Source organism: Clytia hemisphaerica, unplaced genomic scaffold (genome assembly GCF_902728285.1).
Source record: "Clytia hemisphaerica strain Z4C2 unplaced genomic scaffold, Clytia hemisphaerica genome assembly, whole genome shotgun sequence".
NCBI lineage: Eukaryota > Metazoa > Cnidaria > Hydrozoa > Leptothecata > Clytiidae > Clytia > Clytia hemisphaerica.
This window is the reverse complement of record NW_027103917.1, coordinates 140,612-164,192: the sequence shown is the minus strand read 5'-3', so window position 1 is coordinate 164,192 and position 23,581 is coordinate 140,612. Positions and strand designations below refer to the sequence as shown.

General features: G+C 35.5%; 3 protein-coding genes across 3 annotated transcripts in view; 1 reads left to right on the top strand and 2 right to left on the bottom strand.

Annotated features, from left to right (window-relative positions):
• The window catches only part of LOC136809295 (polycystin family receptor for egg jelly-like), a 58,861-nt gene extending 40,495 nt beyond the window's left edge, over window positions 1-18,366 (top strand). The window contains exons 36-43 of the mRNA XM_067065812.1: window positions 8,752-8,860; window positions 9,590-9,764; window positions 10,460-10,625; window positions 11,520-11,711; window positions 12,337-12,491; window positions 12,783-13,556; window positions 15,569-15,770; window positions 17,945-18,366. Of these exons, the coding sequence (XP_066921913.1) occupies window positions 8,752-8,860; window positions 9,590-9,764; window positions 10,460-10,625; window positions 11,520-11,711; window positions 12,337-12,491; window positions 12,783-13,556; window positions 15,569-15,770; window positions 17,945-18,273 (2,102 nt within the window). The 3' untranslated portion in view covers window positions 18,274-18,366. The remainder of the gene's footprint in view (window positions 1-8,751; window positions 8,861-9,589; window positions 9,765-10,459; window positions 10,626-11,519; window positions 11,712-12,336; window positions 12,492-12,782; window positions 13,557-15,568; window positions 15,771-17,944) is intronic.
• On the bottom strand, window positions 4,581-7,210 carry LOC136809299 (ryncolin-1-like). Its single transcript, XM_067065817.1, has 3 exons — window positions 7,136-7,210; window positions 5,462-5,954; window positions 4,581-5,121 (listed from the first exon to the last, which is right to left on the bottom strand). Exons 1-3 carry the CDS (start codon window positions 7,136-7,138, stop codon window positions 4,676-4,678), a joined length of 942 nt encoding a protein of 313 aa, XP_066921918.1. The 5' UTR covers window positions 7,139-7,210; the 3' UTR covers window positions 4,581-4,675.
• An 808-nt stretch (window positions 18,367-19,174) lies between the features above and the next one.
• Window positions 19,175-23,103, bottom strand: LOC136809298 (uncharacterized). Its single transcript, XM_067065816.1, has 5 exons — window positions 22,933-23,103; window positions 21,678-21,796; window positions 21,316-21,420; window positions 20,228-20,417; window positions 19,175-19,859 (listed from the first exon to the last, which is right to left on the bottom strand). Exons 1-5 carry the CDS (start codon window positions 23,037-23,039, stop codon window positions 19,331-19,333), a joined length of 1,050 nt encoding a protein of 349 aa, XP_066921917.1. The 5' UTR covers window positions 23,040-23,103; the 3' UTR covers window positions 19,175-19,330.
• Window positions 23,104-23,581: the final 478 nt, after the last annotated feature.

Below are 23,581 nucleotides of genomic sequence, written 5' to 3'. Positions count from 1 at the left end.
AAATTAGAAATTTTGCGTTTCTCTTTGTTAATACGCAATTTTACAAACATATTTACACGATCATATCCACGTCACGAGATGTTTTGATCTTCCACTTTTTTTTTCAGGACATCCTGTATCATTGCTTCTTAAGAAAAGAAAAACACAACAATTTCTAATTTTTATGACATATTGAGAACGCTAAACGGGAGGTTTAAAAAGAATTGAAATATTTTGTCATTTGAAAAAACAGATATTTCATATAAGTTCACTTACGCTTTTTTCCGGATATTACTTCAGAACGGGTATTCTGTTTTCTCAAAAAAATTCTATAAGGGGCGGGGAGAGATCTCTGTTATTTCTCCCTTGGCGATCAAATCTTTGATGAAGCCATCAGTTTGATTCATCAATCCAAATTTAATAAAAAGTCGAGGTTTTTCTAGTTTGATTAAGTTACGTAACTTTTAAAATTACGTTCGATTTGCGTAAGGAATCGTTTCTACCAACTTGAATGTTTGCTTCCATAATGGCACTCATATGTTCAGTACCTGCGAGAACGCAAGGTTCTCCCGTACTGTGCGAGTATCATCATCGATACAGCACGGCTCTGATGTGTCGTGAGCACAGTACAATGTCTGGTAAGCGATATGATTTCCCCATCTAGGGGTAGGAAACTATCCCGGGATAGAGCCAGGTCCGATGATATCGAAGGGTCCACTTCTCTATTCTCTTTACTAAAGTTACGGAACTTTTAAAAAATCTGAAAAATCCATATTCTGCAAACGAGTTATCAATGCCAGGTTTTCAAGCTACCCAGTCATGCGCTACTCTTTTCTTTTGATCATCATTTCAACTGATTTCAAAGTATAAAGACTGTTCCAATTCGTATATCTAATGCCATGATACAAGTAAGGGTCAGGTTTAAACGAATCACTTTCTTCATAGTAAACACCATTAGGAAAAAAGTCACCGCATTTTTCGTACCAAAAACCACCTCGTGTTCTTAGTTTAGCGCAATTTTTAGCAATTATATCATTGTCGCGATCAGTTGTAGTAAAAAACATACCATCGTACCTTTTGAATAACTTGAACCCCTGACTGAAACCCGTTGCTGTTAGCTGATATTTCATTGCCTCACTTGCGACTTCGAAGTGATCATATTTTGAAATACTAACACCTCCAGTAAAATTGGTCAGAACGATTCTGATTTGATGTTGTGCTTGGTTGGTCACTTCGTGAATCAGATCGTTACCCAGCCAGAAGCTCCCTAACAGAAAGAATACAACCAGTTTATTTATTAGCATAATAGGTATTTCTGTCTGTCTGTCTGTCTGTCTGTCTGTCTGTCTGTCTGTCTGTCTGTCTGTCTGTCTGTCTGTCTGTCTGTCTGTCTGTCTGTCTGTCTGTCTGTCTGTCTGTCTGTCTGTCTGTCTGTGTCTGTCTGTCTGTCTGTCTGTCTGTCTGTCTGTCTGTCTGTCTGTCTGTCTGTCTGTCTGTCTGTCTGTCTCTTATACAGCCAATTTTGGGCGGACTTTCAAAAAAAGAAAGGCGTGAGAAAAAAAAGCTAACCTCTTGGGTCACCAAAACCATTTTTATAGAAATCCCATCCAATGTTGAAATTCACTGAAGCATCAACTCGTCGTTGAAACACTAGCCAGCCACCATCTTCATCAAAATAACATCGGATCATTTTTTTGCCTTCACCCATAAAATTCATTTCATAAGCACCTGTATTCTTTATACCAATATCGAAGAGATCGTCACAACTTCGTATCTCTGAGTAGATATTTGTGTTCGATTCTGTTGTTCGGTTTGATCGCTTAATGAACTGGTTATGGAACTTGCAATGGTATAATGTAGTCTGTACAACCTCCAAAGAGTAACATGATTTATCGTAATGACACTTTGAGAAACAATGTTGGATTTTGGGTGTGTGAAATTCAGTATAATGCGTTAAAAATGTTTTTTGATTCTTGCCAACGAGGATGAGATTTTTGGTTGAAACTGACCCAACAGCAATAAGAATCAAACTCGAGTAGAAGATCTTTGATCCAATAGTTTCCTAGAATTTTATGAAAGGAAGAATGCAAGTACAGAAAAGCAGCACTGGGCGAAATAAGATATTTCCAATCCTTGGAAATATCTTTAAAATATGTAAATATGACTTTTCTATATTTTATATATTTATATTATCTGTAATTCATTTAAGTATCATATTTTCAAAGTATTTCCAACTTTTAGAAATATGATATTTCCAAAATTTAGAAATATTTTGAAAATATGATGTTTCAATCCTGGAAATATGTAATAGTTATCGGACAGTTGCGAGTACAATATGAGAAATATTTTACGAGTTCCGAGATTTTTCCGTACAATATTTTCCGAGCCTTTAGGCGAGGAAAATATACGGAAAATACGGAACGAGTAAAATATTTCCATATTGTACGAGCAAATGTCTGATAACTGGTTTATCGGTGACCCAAAAAATGCACTTTTTGTGTTGGAAAAAAGCGCAGGGCACTTTTGTAGCAAAGTGACGTTAGATTGCTGCTACCGCTACAATGCAACAACATCTTTTCGTCAATTTATATTTTTACATGTAAAATACAAGATATATTGTACTCTTTTTAACCAATCAGATTGCAGATATTTTTTGGGTCGCCGATAAGATGAAATATCTTATTGTCTTATCTTTGTATTTTAGTTACCAGTTCCTCAAAAGCTGACGCACTCCTAGTTAAAACTTGTATTCTATTTATGGAGATTCTATATTGTAGTTAAAATTATTGAAAAAAAATTAGACTTGAAAGCGTTAGAGTATTATTGCCACTTTTTGTGAATAAATTAAATTTTGGAAGTAATTCAACAGATCAAAACTTTGAAAGTACATTATCTTATTTTAATAATCAGTCGGAACCACTACATGGAAATGGCAACTATTGCCTTAACGGGAAATATTTCCCAAACGGGAAGTTGAAAATAACCCGAAAAGGAAACTGTTTCCAGATTGAAAATTTCATCACTTTTTTGTTTCCCGTTTTGGTCACGAACCTTTCATCGTTCCCAAACGGGAAATAGAATTTTGTAAACAAAGCAGATTTTTGTTTCCCGATCGAGAAAAAGTTTCCAAATAGAGAAGTTTTTAATTGGGAATGGTGAAAGTAGATTTAAGAAGCGATTACCCGGTGGATTTCTTAACTACCCGGTGAAAGGTATTTATTCACCCTCTTTTACAATAGGCATCAGTTATTTACCTTCCACGACCGTTTCCGGAGTGCACAGAGGTCACATTCCCGATCGGGAATAACTGGTTAACTTCCTGATTCGGAAACTCTATCCATTAAGGTAATAGTTGCCATTTCTATGTAGTGGTTCTGACTGATAATGTCCAAGTTCAAACTTACCATTTTTTTGTGCACAAACTTTCTTCAAAACTAAACGATTCAAATCAAGAAACTTTATTAAATGTTCCTTGGGAAAATGAAGAAGAAAAACAAATTAAAAACTTAATTTTAGATTTATTATTGAGAGAAACAAATGACAAATTCAAATTCATCTCAATGCTTGTTTCATTATTAGCTTACTTTATTCTCTTCCAGTTGCTGGGTTATGGTTAAGGCTGATGCAACTAACTTGATGACAACTTATATGAATAAGTCATTGAATAATTAACAAGACGAATTTAAGTCGAAAATTTCGCCTAATATTTAAACTGCTTGGGAAAAATAAGTTGTTGAGATGAAAGCTAATTCAAGATCTACAACTACAAGAAAGAAATTGAGAGTTTTTGGTCATAAATTAAACACCCCCTCTCACAGACAAATTGGCCAAATTATCGTCCCTGGTAGCATGGGAAATTATCCTCCAATTTTCTCCCTACTGAAAACAACCAACTAAACCAATCCTCACTGCAAAATATTGTGCTATTTTTTCCATTTCCATTGTTTTGAAGACTTATAAAAATATGTTTATTTACGCTGTTCATGATAAAAGAATTTTTTTTTTGAGACTATTCAGTACCCGGGGGTACTAGGGTTGCGAGCTGCCAGGGGGGGGGGGGGTGCCGCCCGACTTTCGACCATACCTTGGACCCTTACTGGGATTAAAATAGAGAAAACAAAGAAAGATTTTGTGAATTACGACCCATTTTGACCAAATTTTTATCTTTCTGGGGGTGAAAAGATGAAATTCTCCTATTTATCCGACCCTTAGTGGGACTGAAATTTGATTTTCTGATTTTCCCGACCCTTAGTGGGACTTTGGAAATCCAAAAAATGTACCCTTAAGGGTGGCACATACTGTACCCTCCGTTTGCCTAAGTGCCCCCCTTCTCCTTTGGCAACCAGACATTTGCTGAGCCATCAGTTTTATTTCTCGATGAAAAGTCGAGGTTTCTTAAAATTATGGAAGCAAACGTTGGATTTGCATAAGGAATCGTTTCTGCAAATTTGAATGTTTCCATATAATGGCCGCTTTTACTTAAGTTACGGAACTTTTAAAAAATCTGAAAATTCGGAATATGGAATTCTGCAAATAATTTATTTATATATTTTATGAATTCCCCTTCGCAGGCATTTCTGCCTCTCCGAAAGGATCTACAATAAGGTTGTTTAGAAAAAATTTGTCATGTTAAGTCCAGAATTCCAAAGTTCTCTTCTATCGTCAGTACCAGGTTTTCAAGCTACCCAATCATGCGCTACTCTTTTCTTTTGATCATCATTTCAACTGATTTCAAAGTATAAAGACTGTTCCAATTTGTATATCTAATGCCATGATACAAATGAGGGTCAGGTTTAAACGAATCACTTTCTTCATAGTAAACACCATTAGGAAAAAAGTTACCGCATTTTTCGTACCAAAATCCACCTCGTGTTTTTCGTTGAGCGCAATTTCCGTCAGCCCTTATATCATTGTCGCGATCTGTTGTACTGAAAAACATACCATCGCAGCTTTTGAACAAATCGAACCCCTGACTGAAATTAGTTGCTGTTAGCTGATATTTCATTGCCTCACTTGCGACTTCGAAGTGATCATATTTTGAAATACTAACACCTCCAGTAAAAGTGGTCAGAACGATTCTGATTTGATGTTGTGCTTGGTTGGTCACTTCGTGAATCAGATCGTTACCCAGCCAGAAGCTCCCTAACAGAAAGAATAAAACCAGTTTATTTATTAGCATAATAGGTATTTCTGTCTGTCTGTCTGTCTGTCTGTCTGTCTGTCTGTCTGTCTGTCTGTCTGTCTGTCTGTCTGTCTGTCTGTCTGTCTGTCTGTCTGTCTGTCTGTCTGTCTGTCTGTCTGTCTGTCTGTCTGTCTGTCTGTCTGTCTGTCTGTCTGTCTGTCTGTCTGTCTGTCTGTCTGTCTGTCTGTCTGTCTGTCTGTCTGTCTGTCTGTCTGTCTGTCTGTCTGTCTGTCTGTCTCTTATACAGCCAATTTTGGGCGGACTTTCAAAAAAAGAAAGGCGTGAGAAAAAAAAGCTAACCTCTTGGGTCACCAAAACCATTTTTATAGAAATCCCATCCAATGTTGAAATTCACTGAAGCATCAACTCGTCGTTGAAACACTAGCCAGCCACCATCTTCATCAAAATAACATCGGATCATTTTTTTGCCTTCACCCATAAAATTCATTTCATAAGCACCTGTATTCTTTATACCAATATCGAAGAGATCGTCACAACTTCGTATCTCTGAGTAGATATTTGTGTTCGATTCTGTTGTTCGGTTTGATCGCTTAATGAACTGGTTATGGAACTTGCAATGGTATAATGTAGTCTGTACAACCTCCAAAGAGTAGCATGATTTATCGTAATGACACTTTGAGAAACAATGTTGGATTTTGGGTGTGTGAAATTCAGTATAATGCGTTAAAAATGTTTTTTGATTCTTGCCAACGAGGATGAGATTTTTGGTTGAAACTGACCCAACAGCAATGAGAATCAAACTTGAGTAGAAGATCTTTGATTCAATGGTTTCCTGAAATTTTTATAAAAAGGAAGATTATTTCAAGTTCAGTAGATTAAATTCTCCATAACTCGATCCACTCTTCAAAACTCAATTTCTGGTTCTTTATGGTATACACCTATCATCCCTTAGACGCTTGATTGGCTTTTAAAGGGATTGGAAAACGTTTTCTCGGCGCCCGGCATTTTTAGGGCTGCTTTCAAAATCAGCCAAGAATACCCCAGGGAGGGTTGAACTCACTGTGAAAACTACCGTTTGTGCAGACAAAAAAATAGGCTCTCAAAACTGGATCCTTAGACAATTTAGCCGAGTTTGAGGAAGTTTTGGTGAAAATCAATCTTGGTGCATTTTCTTGAAAGTTTTGTTACTGTTAAAGCGAAAAATGGTCAGATTTTCCAAAATTTTAAACACCCTTAGAGTGCACTCTCTCATTTCGACCCTTACCTTAAAAGTACTTAAATATCCCTACGAAAACTTGATTCCATACGGGAGACAGTTTCCCGAGTCTATGCGGTGGAGTGCAAACTATTTTTGTCAGTCAAATAACTAAGCTATATTGACGTTATCTTATCACTTCAATACAAGCCTATCTTACATTATCACAATAGCACTCCCTCGCCGTCGTTAAAAAGACTTGCACCATCTACAGGCAGTTGTAACGGTTCCGTATTGCTCCAAAATAAAATGGTTCCGTATAGTTTAGCTAGACGTCACCCGCGTTTTTTCTATGCAATTAACGGAATGAAAAATCCTGGTTTTTAATGAAGCGCTCGCTATCAATGTATAGTTGTGAAACGTCAATAAATCTGAAACGTCAAAAAAGAAGACGTTGCACAGCAAAACAGATCGAAACGGTTTCGCTCCACTTTTTTTATTGGAACAGAACTGCTTCGTTTTCTTGCTCCGAAACGTTCCGAATCCAATATGAACACACTCGATCCGTAGCAGAAACTTATCTTTGTATTTTAATTACCAAAAGTCTCTGAAAAGCTGACGCGCCCTAAGGGTTGAATAACGTGCATTCTAGTTACGGAGATTCTATATTGTAATTAAAATTATTGAAAAAATGTTAGGCTTGAAAGTGTCGTACGTAGCTATTGCCACTTTTTGTGAATTTCATTTTTAGAAGTAATTTAACAAATCAAAACTATAATACATTTTCTTATTTTAATAATGTTCAAGTTCAAACTTACCATTTTTTTGTGTATATACAAACTTTCTTCAAAACTGGATGGGTCAAATCAAGAAACTTTTTATTAAAGTTCCTTGAGAAAATGAAGAAGAAAAATTAAAAAGTAAATTTTAGATTTATTCAAAGATATGAAACAAATGGCACATTCAAATTCATTTCAATGCTTGACAACAATATGAATAAGTCATTGAAAAATGAAGAAGAAGAAAAAAAAATAAAAAAGTTAATTTTAGGTTTATTCAGAGATATGAAAAAAATGACTTCAATGCTTGTTTCATTACGGGGGGGGTTTCAGGGGGTACCCGACTCCGCAATTCCGTCAATTATTTCCCCAATTTCCGTTAAACTGTCTTAAATTGAACCAAATTTCCGTCACCGTCATTTCCTTTGAAATTCAATATTTTTGTCGAAAATTCCGAAATTCCGCAAATTTTTTTGCTAAATTCCGTTTTTCCGCAATTTTTTTTGCTAAATTCCGTTTTTCCGCACTAAAATTGTCTAATTTTCCGTCTCCGTCAGAGAACCCAATTTCCGTAATTCCGTCTTAATTTTCGCCAAATTCCGCCACTCCGTCCGAAAAAAGGGCCGATTCCGCTCCTCCGCCAACCATGAAACCCCCCCCCCCATTACGACCTTACTTTATTCTCTTTTTCAAGCCGGTTGCTTGATTATGGTTATGGCTTGATGACAACAATATGAATAAGTCATTGAGTAAATCATAAAAGACATTATAAATATTTTAATTTCGATAAATAAAGGCGATAAGATTAGCATGTCTCTAACAGCATAGACCTAGACTTTGTCCTAGTTTTTGCTAAGAGTAACTTTTTTGCAAAAAAATTAGTTCTTTATAGGGTCGGTTTTCAGGTCCAGTCTGCGCCACGGTCCTGACATTCTCCAACTTTAGTATCATCCTCCATGGTTTCAGTCCTTTTTTCGGGTGCCCCCATTGAAGCATGGTTCACCCAACGAGTTAGGTCCCCTTGAGAAATTGCTTTGGGTTAGGTACCCCCATTCAGCCAATAATTTTTTTGAATAGACACTTTTTGTTCTTTTGTCATTCCTAAAATCTTAATGATTTTTGGGGTGGTTTGTTATTATGTTATAAAGATGGCGGCTGTAAATCAAAACAGTCACATTTGAAAAATATAGCTAAAGGTGACGTAAAAAGAAACGAGATCAAAATTGGATGGGAAACTGGGCGGGAAACTGGGCGCTGAGGTTAAAAAATTCAATATTTTGAAATATGTTGAAGTATTCAATTTGGAAAATATACACAGCCCACAGAGCCTCCATCAAAACAGCTTGGTACCCCAAATGAATTGGTAACCCCAAAGAATTGCAAAATATTAGCCCCTATTCCCTAACCTGGCCTAGGTGCCCTTCATATTTCATGGGGGGGGCTGACACTATGTCCCCCCCACTGCATTACTAGGATTGAGAATAGTTTTTTTTAGAATTTGCAGAAAAAAATCTATATGCTTTTGAGATCACAATTTGTTTTGCAAAGAAAACTAAACTGTCTCAGCTAAAGGAACCCCAACAATTCATAAACTCACATGTGTACCGCAAATGCAGGTTAATATCGGTTGATATTCATGTATGACTCATTTTAAGCATCATCAATGCGTCGTAAACCATCAGAAAACAAAGAACCAAAGAAAAATGACATCATTCGTTTCCAGCCCCCTTCAAAAGAAAAAGTTCAAGCCCTCCGTGATTACAGGTATTTTTATATTTTGAAGCCTATAAAATGGCCTTTTCCAAAAAAAAAACGTATACCCCCTGTTGATGAGGAGGTCCATTTCCGTTCCAAGGGGGTAAGGTTTGATATGTGACAGAATTCCATAGGGACATACAAAAATCTGTCAGAAATAACTGGAATTCCATGGGGGTAGCTTTTTAAATCCTACTAAAATTCAGAATTTCAGAGGTGTTTAAACCTGAAATTGTCTGGAATTCCAGCATTTCCAGCCACAGAGGGATAGACCTCCTCAACAGGGGGTATACGTTTTTTTTTCTGGAAAAGCCCAATATGTTTATGCTTTTCATGATAAAAGGTATTTTGAAACACTTCAGTACGAGAAACTTTGTTCAAAGTTGTCACAAAAGCAGGTTGGTTTCTGTATGAATTTATTACCTCCGTCATTTAGCATCGGTATTATCCGATCGCGTGTTCAAAGCGGTGATATGATATGATATGAGCCCTCCCCACTGGCGGAATGAGTCCTACTCCTTACGAAGTAGGAATTCCCCCTTTTTCAAGTTGGAACGCTCCAAAGCGGTCTAAACCACTTTTTTACTGATCGATGTAGTACCATTAAGTGTACAGTAGTTGAATTTCTTAAGTGGTAAATTATTAGCCACTTATTCTAAACACGTTACCCTGCTTGGTGGATTGCAAGTAAAAATGTATCCCAGGATTTCAAAATACCCAAAATTATCATATACTTAGGTTGAAGGAGATCAAGATGTGGAACGTGCTTCGTGAATTGATATTATATTTGATGTATGTTGTGGTTTTGTGTCAAGTCTCTTATTCACATCTTGATCCCAAATCCTTCCAATTGAGACAAAGTTCATTTGACACCTTTGTCAAGGCATCTTATGGTGGTGTTAATTTCGAAAAGGTAACAAATTGAACTCAAAATTACGTCATTTTTTATGAATGAAGCTTAATAATATTCGAAAAGGTACTCTACAGTACTATTCATGATATGCACCGTTGCAATGTCTTCTGACATTACATCATGGACTCTAGCTGATTGGTTACAAGTGACGTAACATCAGTCAATACGTCACTTTCAACCAATCAGCTGTTAGGTCCGTAGAAGACATTGCAATGGTGCATATCATGAATACTGGCATTACTTTGTCGCTTTAGTGCAATGGTAACTTTAGAGTAGTTAGAAGCTCGTTCATAGCTCGTTGGATGGCTTAGAGTCTCTTCTTTTTTTTTGAATAACGGAAAGATGTCCAGTTGTAAAACTTCAAATCAATTCGCTAAAGGACAGAATAAAGGGCCAAACTTTGAGGTTCTTTGGTCACTCGTTGACCAAAAATGGTCAAAAACAGTCAAAATCTCAAAAAAGTGGATTTTTGTCAAAGTTTTGCATTTATTTGACTTTTTGACTTAAAACCTCGCTGGAAAGACTCACTTTTGATGTCCAATATACTCGACATTGGCACTTAAAGGGTTAGAGCATGAACATATAACCTCATCAGAGAAAAATGTCGAGTCAAAACCAAAATCGCTTACCGCGTCATTAAGGGTTAACAAATGTATTTTTGAGACGATATTCTCATCTAATCATTGTGATTTTAGACCAATAAACTGTCAGATGTTTGGCAATGGCTTGAAACCACTGTCGTTGAAGGTTTATTTAAAGAGAGTGTGTACACTGGTCAACAAGCCATCCCTGGTTACACTCAAGATTATTACTCAAATGTTTTTGGAGGAGCACGCATTCGCCAGATACGGATACTACCAGGTTTGTATACACGTTTTTTATAAGAACAAACTATATAAGAACATGAGGCTTCAATGGACAAAAAGTCAAGAACAAGTTAAGGACATTTTAAGGCTTTTCGGACTCTTTGAACACCGAATTTCTTAGGAAAATGGACAAAAAATACTCAAAAAATAGCGAAAATAAGAATATGTTAAGAACATTTTTAGGTCAAAAAGTTAAGAACATCCCAAGGCAAAAATGTTGTTTTTCTCTTAAAAAAACAAGGTGCATGAAGGTCGATAGGCTGAACTGGAGTCCAGTCATTTGTACAAGATTCGCATAAAGCACTCTGATCTAGATCGTAATATGTTTACCATTTATGATGGCAGTATACATATCTTTCGTGAATTATTGCAATTTCGTATCAATTTTTGATTTTACTGTAATATAAAGTGAACTATTAAGGGACTGTGCCCGAGTTTGGAAACATCTTTTTGGAAAACTAAAGGTAGTATTCTTTTGTATTTCCTTGCAGTTTGTTGTTTCTAAATTTTCAAATAGTCATCCACTAGCAACCTTTTTCTTCACTGGGCTTCTTAAACATTATCAGAGAGGAAAACTAGTTTAGATCTAGACTCTAGTTCAATCATCGATTTATAAATCCCAAAGGGCTAGATGTCGTACTTTTGCTGAAAAGCGTGCCGTAGTTATGTAGGAAATCTTATCTAGGTCACGTGACATTACAATAGCTTTTCAGCGCTTGATCAATCAGAAGCTTCGCGGGCTTTCGAAAACAATAGTAGTAATATTTTTAGCGATATTCAATTTTTTTTTGCTTGGAAGAGCTTAAAGCACGACATCTAGCACTGCTTCGAGTTTTTCAAATCTGTGAATTCAATCAGCTAACAATTCACTATTCATTCCAAATTTTAGATTCATGTACGGTTCACGAAATGTTCGATCAATTGATACCGAGATGCCATGATGAATATTCCTGGGCCGAAGAGGATGTTTCAAATTATGATCCTGGTTGGGAGAAAGTGAAAAATCATACTCATTTTCCATTACATTACAAATCATGGGAATATCAAACTTCTGCTGAATTAGATACTTACCCTTTTGTAGGTGAGCAGTAAGATATATTCGTTTGATGTAGGATAATGTAAATTCAACCCGTAAGTCCTCCATAATACTTTGCTTGGATATTTTTTTTACATTACAAATCATGGGAATATCAAACTTCTGCTGAATTAGATACTTACCCTTTCGTAGGTGAGCAGTAAGATATATTCGTTTAATGTAGGATAATGTAAATTCAACCCGTAAGTCCTCTGTAATACTTTGCTTGGATATTTTCCATTACATTACAAATCATGGGAATATCAAACTTCTGCTGAGTTAGATACTTACCCTTTCGTAGGTGAGCAGTAAGATATATTTGTTTAATGTAGAATAATGGTTAATTCAACCCTTAAGTGCTAAGGCCTGTTTAGAACTTTAATTTGATAAATTTTCGCGTGGATTTTTTTCACCAATTACTCCATTCTTCGACTGATTTGTTTCATTTTCCTAGGGATATTTTGGCAAAAATTGTGTATTTGAATTTTATGCGAAGACCGAATTTCGTGTAAATGGCAAAATTTTTAGAAAATCGCGAAAATTAATCTACCCGGCTATATAAGCCAAACTTAAAAGCTTCAAAGAAACATCGATGTAAATTTTTCATAAATTCTTCTCGTCAATTTTTCAGGACGTATGGCGGCATATGCAGGAGGTGGTTATACGGCAGACCTGGTTTTCGATCAAAAGTTCTCCTTGGAAACATTGAACATATTAAAAAAAGATAATTGGATTGACGAGCGAACGCGCGCTCTATTCGTGGAAATCACAACGTATAATGCTCAGGTAAGTAATTATTTTGTTTTTTTTGGCATTTTTTCGATAGTCATTATGAAAGCTCTCGGGTATAAGTTTTCCTCAAAGCCCGTAAAAAGAAGATCCGAACAAGTGCACTGTTCATCCAATATCTATAAGCAGACTAACCGCGTGTTTTCGTGGGAATTGTTCAGGGAATTCTGTGGAAGTATTGAAATCGCAATTCTGAAACTTTAAAATATGAAAAAAGGTTTAAATAATCAAAATTATTTTAATGTTAATATTATTTTTAATAAATATTTTGAACTTCATTCTACACAGGTCAATCTGTTCACGGTAATGAATCTACTGGTTGAAGTATTACCTACAGGTGGTCTACAGCATTTCTCCAGCATACGAATCGCGCGGTTATATACCTTTGGTGGAAGTACAGAAAGCTTCACGTTGGCCTGCCAATTCTTCGTCATCCTTTTCATGATGGTCTTCATTTACAAAGAATCCAAGAAAATCTATCGCCAGAAACGTGCTTATTTTAGTGGGTTCTGGAACCTGTTGGAATTTGTTTTAATAGTATTGACTTTAACATCATTGGCTATTTTCTTCCGACGTATGTTGATGGTGGATTCCGCCGTCAAAGGCATTCAAGATAACCCTGGAAAATTTGTCAGCTTCAATAAAGTTGTTCAATGGGATACCATGTTTTCTGTTCTATCTTCCATTGTTGTTTTCATGTCATGTTTGAAAGGATTAAGATTGTTACAGTATAACAAAACAATCAGTATTTTGTCATCTACGCTTCAAGGATGCGCGCGACCGCTTGGTGCTTTTTCGATCATCTTCCTTGTCTTCTTTATGGCGTTTACTATCTTTGCTTATATAATGTTTATGCCACATTTGGAGAAATTTTCATCCTTTGTTACATCAATGGAATCAGTTATGGGCTTGTTATTGGGTGATTTCGATTTTAGTAAGATCGAATCTACGAAACCGATTCTTGGGCGTTTTTGGTTTTGTTTGTTAATGTTGTTTGGTTCAATGTACATGATGAATGTGTTCCTGGCAATTATTATGGATACTTATTGTGTGGTCACCGAGGTTTGTATTGTCCATTTTTATTATTTTAAGTTGTCTCACAGACCCACTGGGACCCTTTCCCACTGGAAAATTTGGCTGAAATATCTTCCCCGGTGGAAAATTATCCTCTAAATTTTGTCCCATTGACAATAATCAAATAAACCAGTGAACTGTTATCAGATAGAATAATATCTCACTTTGGCTACTTTATCATCTATTCAGATTCCCTTTGTTAAAAGTGATTATTGGTCGTAAAAACAGTTTCTCAAAATCTGATGCGTGGATAGAAATCTTTTTATAAGGGTATGTTTGCACGGTATTTTTTCTCAGTTACGAAATTTTTAGTTTTGGAAAACGATTGATATTTACAAATCTATTTTAGCTTACAATCTGGAATTTTAGGGGCTGAAATTTAGTGATTCCATCGATTATAACTCCTAAAATTAAAATATCTATTTTAGTCTATACGGAAAGAATAACTAATTTAGGTGAAAACTTGACACCCAATTTCTTTTCTTAGAAGTGCGTTTTCAAATAGTTTTCAACACTGGTGAATCTATAAAAGGAGCTGATTTTAAATATGTAATTTTTATTTGCATTGAGGGGACGGAAGTGCCCGAAATTTCCAGCTGAAAATAATCAAATTATGTGCATAATTTTTTTGAGAATTCAAAAGAAATGACATTATCATTACACACATGCAAATGAATTCCCATTGCAACAGACACGCTTCATTTTGAGGAAAAAAGCATGAATTCATTCTATCTGAAAATAATTCTATGAATAAACCAATCCTCACTGCAAAGTATTATGCCATTTTTTCAATCCCCACTGTATTTTTGACTTGAAAACAAAATAATTGAAATCCCCAACCATAAAATATATGACATTATCGATCCCATCGAGATGCAGTCCGTTATTTATATCCCCACTGGCTGAAAAAATCCTACCTGGTCTGTGAGAAGGGGGTGTCTTAAGTGGATTCAATTTCGCTTGGATTAATTTCCGGGAATTCTGCCTCGAGACAAATTTAAAATCAGTGCCGCATTTCTGCGTAAATTTGTGCGTACATTTTGGAAATTTAGAAGAAAATTCACAAATATAAAAGATTCAAATTCTTCTTGTGTTTCTCTGCAAAGTTAAGAGTAGAGCTTGTTACATAAAAATCAAATGAATAAACCGTTTCTTTAAAAGACCCCCTTCTCACAGACCCAGTAGGATTTTATCAGTCAGTGGAGGTAAAAATAACGGACCATGATGGGGATTGCTCAATCCCATGTTTTTTTATGGTTGGGGATTTGGATTTCATTGTTTTCGAGCCAGAAAATTCAGTGGGGATGAAGAAAATAGCACAACATTTTGCAGTGAGGATTTGCTTATCTGATTATTTTCAGCGTGGACAAAATTTAGAGTATAGTTTTACACTGCCACTGGGGACGATATTTTGGGGGTCTGTGAGAAGGGGGTGTTTTAATCTTTATGTAAAATTCATGTTCAATATAATCTACGGTGGAAAGCTGAAATTTGTTTAGTATATTACACGCTTTCCTTTTTATAAGAATAGTGCACTTTGGATGAGGGTGAAGTATTCTTAAGAAAGTACCAAAATTGAGGGTGAAATATTCTTAACGTATTCTTACTTTTTTAGACTTGACTTTTTTTACAAATATGAGAAATGATCAATTTGAGAGTTTTGGACTTTTGAGTGAACATTCGGGTTAAAATCACGTTTCTTCCTAAAAGCTTCAATTTATCTCTAGCAAAGGAAGCAGTTTTTTCTGTTGACCAAATACAAAATGACTGTATTCTTATCAAATTCTGTGAAATTCACCCTTGAGGGTTTTCTTAGGGTATTCTTACGATTTGGCCAATTTTTACCCTGATACTCTTATAGAATATATTCTTATATAAAAAGCGTGTATAACTTTTGAATTTAATCAAATAGGCACGGGTGAAGTAATTTCCTTTTTTTCCGAATTCTAGCCACAGTGAAAATAACAAGTTTCACATAATTCTAATATTCCTTTCCATAGGATATCGCTTTGCAAAATAACGAGCACGAGATTGTTGATTTTATGGTTAACAAATTTCTGGTAGTGTTTGGGCGTGGAGATGGCGGACAGAAAGCGTTGTTGGCGTCAATTGCAGAGAAGGAAAGGATGAAACAATTGGCGGATGAGGAGAAGGAGGCGGAGGAGGAAAATAACCGGAACTCGAAGAAACCAAGAAGTAAAGGTACTACCCTCGTTTTTTTATCCGAATGTTGTTTCTCCATTTCATAAAGAATGTGACTCTTTTTAACCCTATTCATACTAGGCTTTTAGGGGTGGTTTTTAAATTCAAATAAAAAAAATTACAATTATAGTAAAATTAAAATTAGAATTAGAATTTACAAAAAATTTCATGTCCAAATCTCTATTATTTCAGGAGTTATTTATATTAGTTTCACCACCGAACAGAAAAAGCCACCCCTCCCCTAGTAGAAATTGGACTAACATTAGGAAATATTTTCAAAACTCTAATTTCAAATCACTCGTTATGTAATATATTATCGGTGTCTACCGGAATAAGAATCTGTTATAAAGACCGGTGTAAAAAGGGCAACAATATTATACCAAGTTTCTTGATTATACATAAAACGGTTTTATTTTTTAAAATGAAAAGTAGCTGTTTATCCCTTTAAGCTTAAAACAGTAAAACCTTTTTTATCCTTTTGAGTCTATCTAAATAATTTAGATATCTGAAAATCCCCCCCCCCCCCTTTTATTCGCCCCCACCCCGTAGATTTTGAAAGAGTTTCTAACCCCCTACCTTTAAATTGGATCCTCCCTACTATTTGGTACCTTAGAGTATATAATCAATTTCCTCTTAATGTAAATGCGGTATTTTTTCACCCATTTCCGATTTTCCTCTAAATAATGCGGAACCATGGTGTTCTAAAGTGAACGCCATGTGCGGAACATAAAAAATTACTTCCAAAATCCTGCTTTAAGGTTTTTTTTCCTTCACAATATCAAATCAAAATCACAAGTGAAAAGATTATTTCCTTATTTTATTTTTACGCTCGAGGTGAGTCAAGGACTTAAAATAATTTTGTCCTCTTTATCATCAGTGCGTGGTACGTTAATCGATACCTTAATCGATAAACAATCTGGTTATATAAGATCAGGTGAAAAGTAATATTTGGTAACCGAGAATGCTCGACATACATATGAATACTTTTGTGGCTTATTGTAATTTACGGAATGAGATTCCGCCTTTTAATTTGCGGAATCTCATTCCGCAAATTACTAATCTACGGAATTTGCTAATATCTTTTCAACCAATTAATATTTTTCAACCAAATTTAGCATGCATATTACCAACTAACAGATGCACCTTCACAAAAAAAATCAACTCTTATAACCTACGTAAACGGATGTTACGACAGAAAAACCTTTAGTTCCGAGCTGATTCCGCAAATTACAAATCTATGGAATTTGCTAACATCTCTCGAAGGAATTGGTTATTTCAAACCAAACTTTGCACACATCTCGACATCCATAAGACGCTGTTCTGTGCCTAATTTGAACATTTGAAAATGTCGTTAACGGCAGCTATTACGGAATAACGTAAAATCACGTAAGGGACTCTAACAGCCCTTGTTGAAAAAATCTCAAAATCGTTGTATCTCCCGAGTCGATATGTTTTACAAGCCCAAAACCAGCCTAGGCAGAGGTGTTTTTCCACCGTAAGTCTCGCTTACATCATGTGTCAGACTTGATTTTTGGCACGCATTTTTATATTTGTAAAGGGCTTCTTTGTGCAAAATTTGGGCTTGTAAAACATATCGGTTCGGGAGATACAACGATTTTGAGATTTTTTCAACAAGGGCTTGTAGAATCCCTTACGTGATTTTACGTTATTCCGTACAATAGCTGCCGTTAACGACCTTTTCAAATGTTCAAATTAGGCACAGAACAGCGTCTTATGGATATCGAGATGTGTGCAAAGTTTGGTTTGAAATAACCAATTCCTTCGAGAGATGTTAGCAGATTCCGTAGATTTGTAATTTGCGGAATCAGTTCGGAACTAAAAGTTTTTCTGTTGTAACATCCGTTTACGTAGGTTATAAGAGTTGATTTTTTTTGTGAAGGTGCATCTGTTAGTTGGTAACATGCATGCTAAATTTGGTTGAAAAATATTAATTTGTTGGAAAGATATTAGCAAATTCCGTAGATTAGTAATTTGCGGAATGAGATTCCGCAAATTAAAAGGCGGAAGCTCATTCCGTAAATTACAATAAGCCTACTTTTGTTACATAACAATAATGTGACCTAATGTGGAGACAAAATATCAGAACTTACCTTAGAAATATCTGTTAGATTTTGGCGATAAGGTAATTTTGTTTTCTTTTCCAAACTTTACAGTTTCTTATCGTCCACAACGAAAACAAGCGGAGCATGGAAAATATTTCAAAATGATCGATGACGAAATCGAAATGAAATTCGCGCAACTGGATGATTCGCTGGATGGGTTTTGGATGGATTTCAGTAACCAGGAACAACCCCTTCATCGTAACACAAAACAAGAATATGGGTGTGGTCTTTATGGAGATAGTAACCATAGCAACCGGTCGCGTTACCAACAGCAACAAAATGGTAGAGGTATACCAAATATGGCGTTTGATTATCAAGAAGAGAAAATGGAGTTGTTGATTCAAAGAGATTTGGAAGAGGAATTACAACGTTGGTCGTAATTTGTTTGAAAACTGAAAAGTTATATAAGTAAATATGAAATGTTGACAAACTTTGTGCTCGATACCAAGAGGGTAAAATTTCATAACAAATATTCCTTTAAAAAAATTGAAAATGCGAAAGCATAAGTGAATCTTATATATAATTTTGCTAAAAAGCTGCTGAAACAAACTCCCTGGAAAGATCTAAACAAGAGTCTTTCTAGAAATCCTTCTAGGAATACCCCCAGGAAGTTCGAACATCTAGGGGTCATTTTTTTCAAGGGACTAGGAGTTACACGTATTTAACCTTAGCTTTAATGTAAACAGACCCAGTGAGAGCACCGCCACACTGGGAAATTTGGCCAAAATTTCGTCCCCGATGCGAAAAATACCCTACAATTTCTACCTCGCTGGAAAGTTGACATTTGAATTCCAATAGTAAAATGTGCTCCAAAAGTATCCTCATTAAATTATTTGAGGTTGGAACAATAGAAGTTTTATCCCCATTTGATTTCGGTAGAACCTTTATCACCACTCTTAGAAAAATTTCCACCGGAGCTGTGAGGGGTGTAATCATAAATTTATAAAGCCCGAAGAGCTAGATGGCGTACTTTTGCTGAAAAGTGTGCTGTGGTTAGGTAGGAAATCCTACCTAAGTCACGTGACATTACAATAGAATTTCAGCGCTTGACCAATCAGAAGCATCGCGGGTTTTCGAAAACAATAGCAACAATATTTTTTCCGATATTCACTTTTTTTTTTGCCTGCGATGGCTTAAAGCACAACATCTAGCCCTCCGGGCTTTAGAAATCTATGGGTGTAATAATCATTCTAACTTAAAAAGTTTTCCTCGAGATATTACCCTTTGTGACTGTTAAATAAAATGGTATGTTATCACTAACTTTAATTTATGACGCTGGTATTATATAAATATCAAACAATTTCTTATTTTAATAATCATAAATCAATATCTTACTGTAAAAATGTCTACAATCAGTTTGAATTATATTTAAATTTTAAAAGAAAAGAATGGTATCTAATTTTAAATTATAATAAACTATCATCCAAAATTATTTTATTACTTAGTCGAGTTCAGGAAAACCTTTCGGTAAAGCTCCTCATCAATTTGGTCCACAATAATTATATTGGGTTTCTTTACACCCCCTTCTATCCGAAACTCAGGGCACCAATCACATATCACCATTCCTTTGGTATGAGTTCCCTCTAATTCAACGGTCGCATAAACTTCATGAGTTTTTGTAATCATATCACGGTACAGGGCCACTCCGACGGCAACGGCGTCGCAAAAGCCAGATGTGTGGTTTTCAACCATTCCTTTTGCTGCTAAAATCATCTTTTTGAATTCAGACTGTTTGGTGCCTGTATTGCAATACTGTATTACATCGTTGCTCGTTAAGAAACATTCTCGAGATAATTCCCAAGTGATCAAATATTTTGGACATTTAAATTCTTCTAAGACAATTTGGGCGGCATGAGGATCCGCCCAGAAATTAAATTCAGCCGCCATTGTGACATTTCCTACACCCTTGTAATTTCCACCCATAATGATAAGTTCTTTGAGTTGTGATGGAAGAGAAGGATTCAACCTGTTGAAAAGAAATCTCAAAAACTATATAATCAAGTTGAATCACATATTGTTAGCGACTAATGAGTAGAGACTTTTGAATACAACAGTATCCTCAAACTTAGGCTAGGTTACGCTTCTTTTGCAAATACTGCAATTAAGAATTTATAACCTAAAGATGTTAGGATTTTTTGACGTTTCCATGAGTGAAATATATCCATTTTAATGATGAAGAAGGCACGCCTCTTAGTCTTATGTTGACGAAGCAGAACTAATAAAAGAATTTGTGTTTGATAGACGCTCTTGCGATAGAAAGCTGTTCTTTCTTTTCTTTGAAAATGCTGTGTGAGCAATAGAATAAACGTTAAATGATGTCCCTTAAATGTATACCTTAAAGCTAATGCTAGATTTGTCAAAGGTCCAATAGCAATAAGGGTCAATTCTCCTTGATGTTCTTGAGCCAGTCGATTGATGGCTGAGACACCATGTTCTTTTTGTATGACGTTTTCGTCAGGGCCATGTTTCAACACATCTCCGAGACCGTCTTTACCATGAAAATGTCCTGCATCTTTGTCATGTTCTGAAATTGAGAATTTTTATCCAGCTACTCTCGGGTACCTGATAACCGGTGGGAAAAAGAGCAAAAGAGGGAACTTTCAAAAACATGTTCCGAAAAATTAAAAAGCGGGGAGGGGGGTTGGAATAAAAATATCCCGAGTAGAAAATTTTTGAAAATTTAATTGGCAGCAGGACGCGAGAGTATGACTTTTTCTAGCAACCATAAGATAAGAAAATATTTAACAGTGAGAAGGTTGGCTTTTTTATTTAATCACGTTTACGCTATGCACAGTAAACTATATCATTGAACTTTTTTCAGAGTAAAAAGTGGATGAAAATATTGAATACAGTCAACTCTCTCTAACCCTCTAATTTGAACTTATATTATATTCAGACCTTAAAGGGATATAACAGTACTTGCGAAATTTGTAAACAAACTGTATGCAGCGGATACAAAATCAAAACAGATGTCACATATCAAAATAAAAAATCAAACCAAATATGGCTTATTTTGATTGTTCAATTGTGTTACAAGTTTTTTTTGGACACGTGGTTTTAATTGTTCTCTTTAATAACACGTGTTCGCGCAATGTTTACATTTTACTACTTTAATGTCCCTTTAACTGTAATTCGAATTCAAATATTGGTCCATTCATCTACTGTAAAAAGTAGTGTATGCTCTCTACAATTCATGATATTCATGACGTAATGTTTTCTACGGAAATACCCCGGTTTTAGCCAGTAGTGGCACTTTAAACTAGACAAAAGGTGTATAAAAAGTGCCATTACTGGCAAAAACCAGGGTCTTTCCGTAGAAAACATTACATCATGAATATGATGAATTCGAAGCTTTCTCTTATTCGGGATAAAGTCTTATTTTCTGGAAGATCGGATTCGAGAGAGTGAACTATAGGGCCTACTTATTATGGCGGTACTTGATCCTTTGAAAACAGGGATATCCAATCTATCATAAGCTTCTAGAATCTTCAGTGCATTTACTGCACATTGATGAACGTCCACATTACCTAAACAAATGAAAAAAATGGTGATTAATAGATACTTTTAGGCACAGTTATAAAAGCCGAAGGGTTAGCTGTCGTGCTTTAACTTCTTCCAAGCAAAAAAAAAAAAAAAAATAGGAATATTGCAAAAAATATTCCTGCTATTGTTTTCGAAAGCCCGCGAAGCTTTTGATTGGTCAAGCGCTGAACTTAAAGAAGGTTCATACTGGACCATCTAAAGACGACAAATAAACGAACAAGGAACGACAAAAATAGTAAACCTTGTACAGTGGTTATTCCTACAATTTGCAAATCTTTTTTAGAGAGCGCGATTCCAAGTGCTATTGCGTCATCGATCCCAGGATCGCAATCGATCAAGACCTTCATCGCGTCACAAGATCTGTACAGTGAAAGCAGAGAAATGTTCACACAAAATTGGATTAAGTTCGTAAAAGGGAAGTCTACACAATAGACAGCTCCAGGCCTTTAGACCTTACTCTTGGTCTATAGGCACTGCTATAGACCACTAGTGGCCCCCACCGGTAATTTACTTTTTAATAGGATTAAACATCAAAAGAATTTTATCATTATAGATTTCAAAACTTTCTATTGTTTCATTAAAAGCTCAATGCGCATGCGATGTATTTGGAAAAATTCAACATTCAAAACAACAAGTGCGCATTGTTTAAAATACCCTATAATCTAAACCTATTAGGGTCACAGACTGAAACAAATAAAGATGACGATAATAGGTTGACCACCTGTCGTGCAAGGCGCTGAAAAGCCATTGGCGCCAAAAATAAGTAGGGTCAGTGGGTTCACTCTCATCATATGCGGCAATCTAATTGGTTTAAACATGAAAAAGACTAAGACCAATTTTGTTTTAGTCGCAGATTTTGATATAAACATCGCATGGGAAGCTTCTGTCAATGTGTTTTATGTGTTAACTAATGTAAGCATTGTAATGTTGGAAAACACGTTTTTTTATAAGAACAAACTATATAAGAACAGAATGCTTCGAAGGCAAAAATGTTAAGAACAAGTTAAGAACAGGTTAAGGCTTCACAAACTCTAAAATAGCCGATTTCTTAAGAAAGTGGACAAAAATGCTCACAAAATGGCGAAAATAAGAACATGTTAAGAACATCCTAGGGCCTCAAAAGTTTTGGATGTTCTTATAAAAAAATGTGTAGATAAGTGAAAGTAAATCTAGCCTAGCATAGTTTTCAGCTGTCAGGGGGGGGGGTGAAAATATGATAAGTGAACCTCAAGTTTTCACCCTCACCATCGTATGAAAAAAACCTTAACCTAACTAAACCACTTTTAAGAAAAATACCTTCTAAGCGAACTAATTTTTTACCCTAACATGAGCTTTTCAGGCGAAATTTTGAGTTATTTTGCGAAAAATTACGAAAAAAGGTAACTTTGGCGAGAAATTATCTGGCGAAGCAGCATTTGTCAAAACTTGTCAAACTCGCTAAAATCATAGTTCTCACCATATTAGTTCTCATAAGGTAAGTCAAAATTTACACAAACCTGTATTGATAAAATCTTGCAGAAGGCTTTCCGAAACAAGATAAAGTACTTCTCAATTGAAGCCAACACAATGTTTTGAAAGCATACAACGATAAGCGATACACCATACGTCAATCTTGCTTTGAATTTTTATAATTTGATTCTCTGTATAGAAATTGTAAAGTTATTGTGCGAATAAACAATCTTGTAGAGGGTGTTTATGGGGTGTTAGAGTTTCCTAAGCACCATGAAACTCTGAGTTTGAAACAAAGATATTGTGTCAACTCTTTATTTTGTGAATAAATAATCAAATCAAACGGCTTGATGTCATCTTTTATCTATCAGATTTATCGATAATCGACGTTCAAATGACGTCCATAAGAGGTCTATTATACATCCTCTCATCTTAAGATCTTAAATTAGGAAAAAAGAAATGATAACTTTAGAGGGTATCTTTTTCCTAAAAGGGGTACACTTTTTTTTAAGAAACACACTTTTAAGAAACACGAGGCTCAGAATGCCTAAAAACTAAGAAACATCTAAGAAACATGAGGAGGCTGAGATCCAATCCAGCCTTCCATAGGGCCCGCCCTTCCATGAGGCTGATTATGACAAAAAGTTTAGAAACATGTAAGTAAGAAACGTTTGACGCTTAAAAGGCCGGTTTCTT

Excerpts from the sequence above, each read along its gene's own strand:
- LOC136809299 (XM_067065817.1), bottom strand. Across the intron at positions 5,122-5,461 it reads TGGTTTTGGTGACCCAAGAG|GGAGCTTCTGGCTGGGTAAC; the intron begins GTTAGCTTTTTT and ends TCTTTCTGTTAG.
- LOC136809298 (XM_067065816.1), bottom strand. The coding sequence starts at position 23,039 with ATGGTGTATCGCTTATCGTTGTATGCTTTCAAAACATTGTGTTGGCTT. Across the intron at positions 21,797-22,932 it reads GCAAGATTTTATCAATACAG|ATCTTGTGACGCGATGAAGG; the intron begins GTTTGTGTAAAT and ends TTCACTGTACAG. Across the intron at positions 20,418-21,315 it reads ATCAAGTACCGCCATAATAA|AACATGACAAAGATGCAGGA; the intron begins GTAGGCCCTATA and ends TCTCAATTTCAG.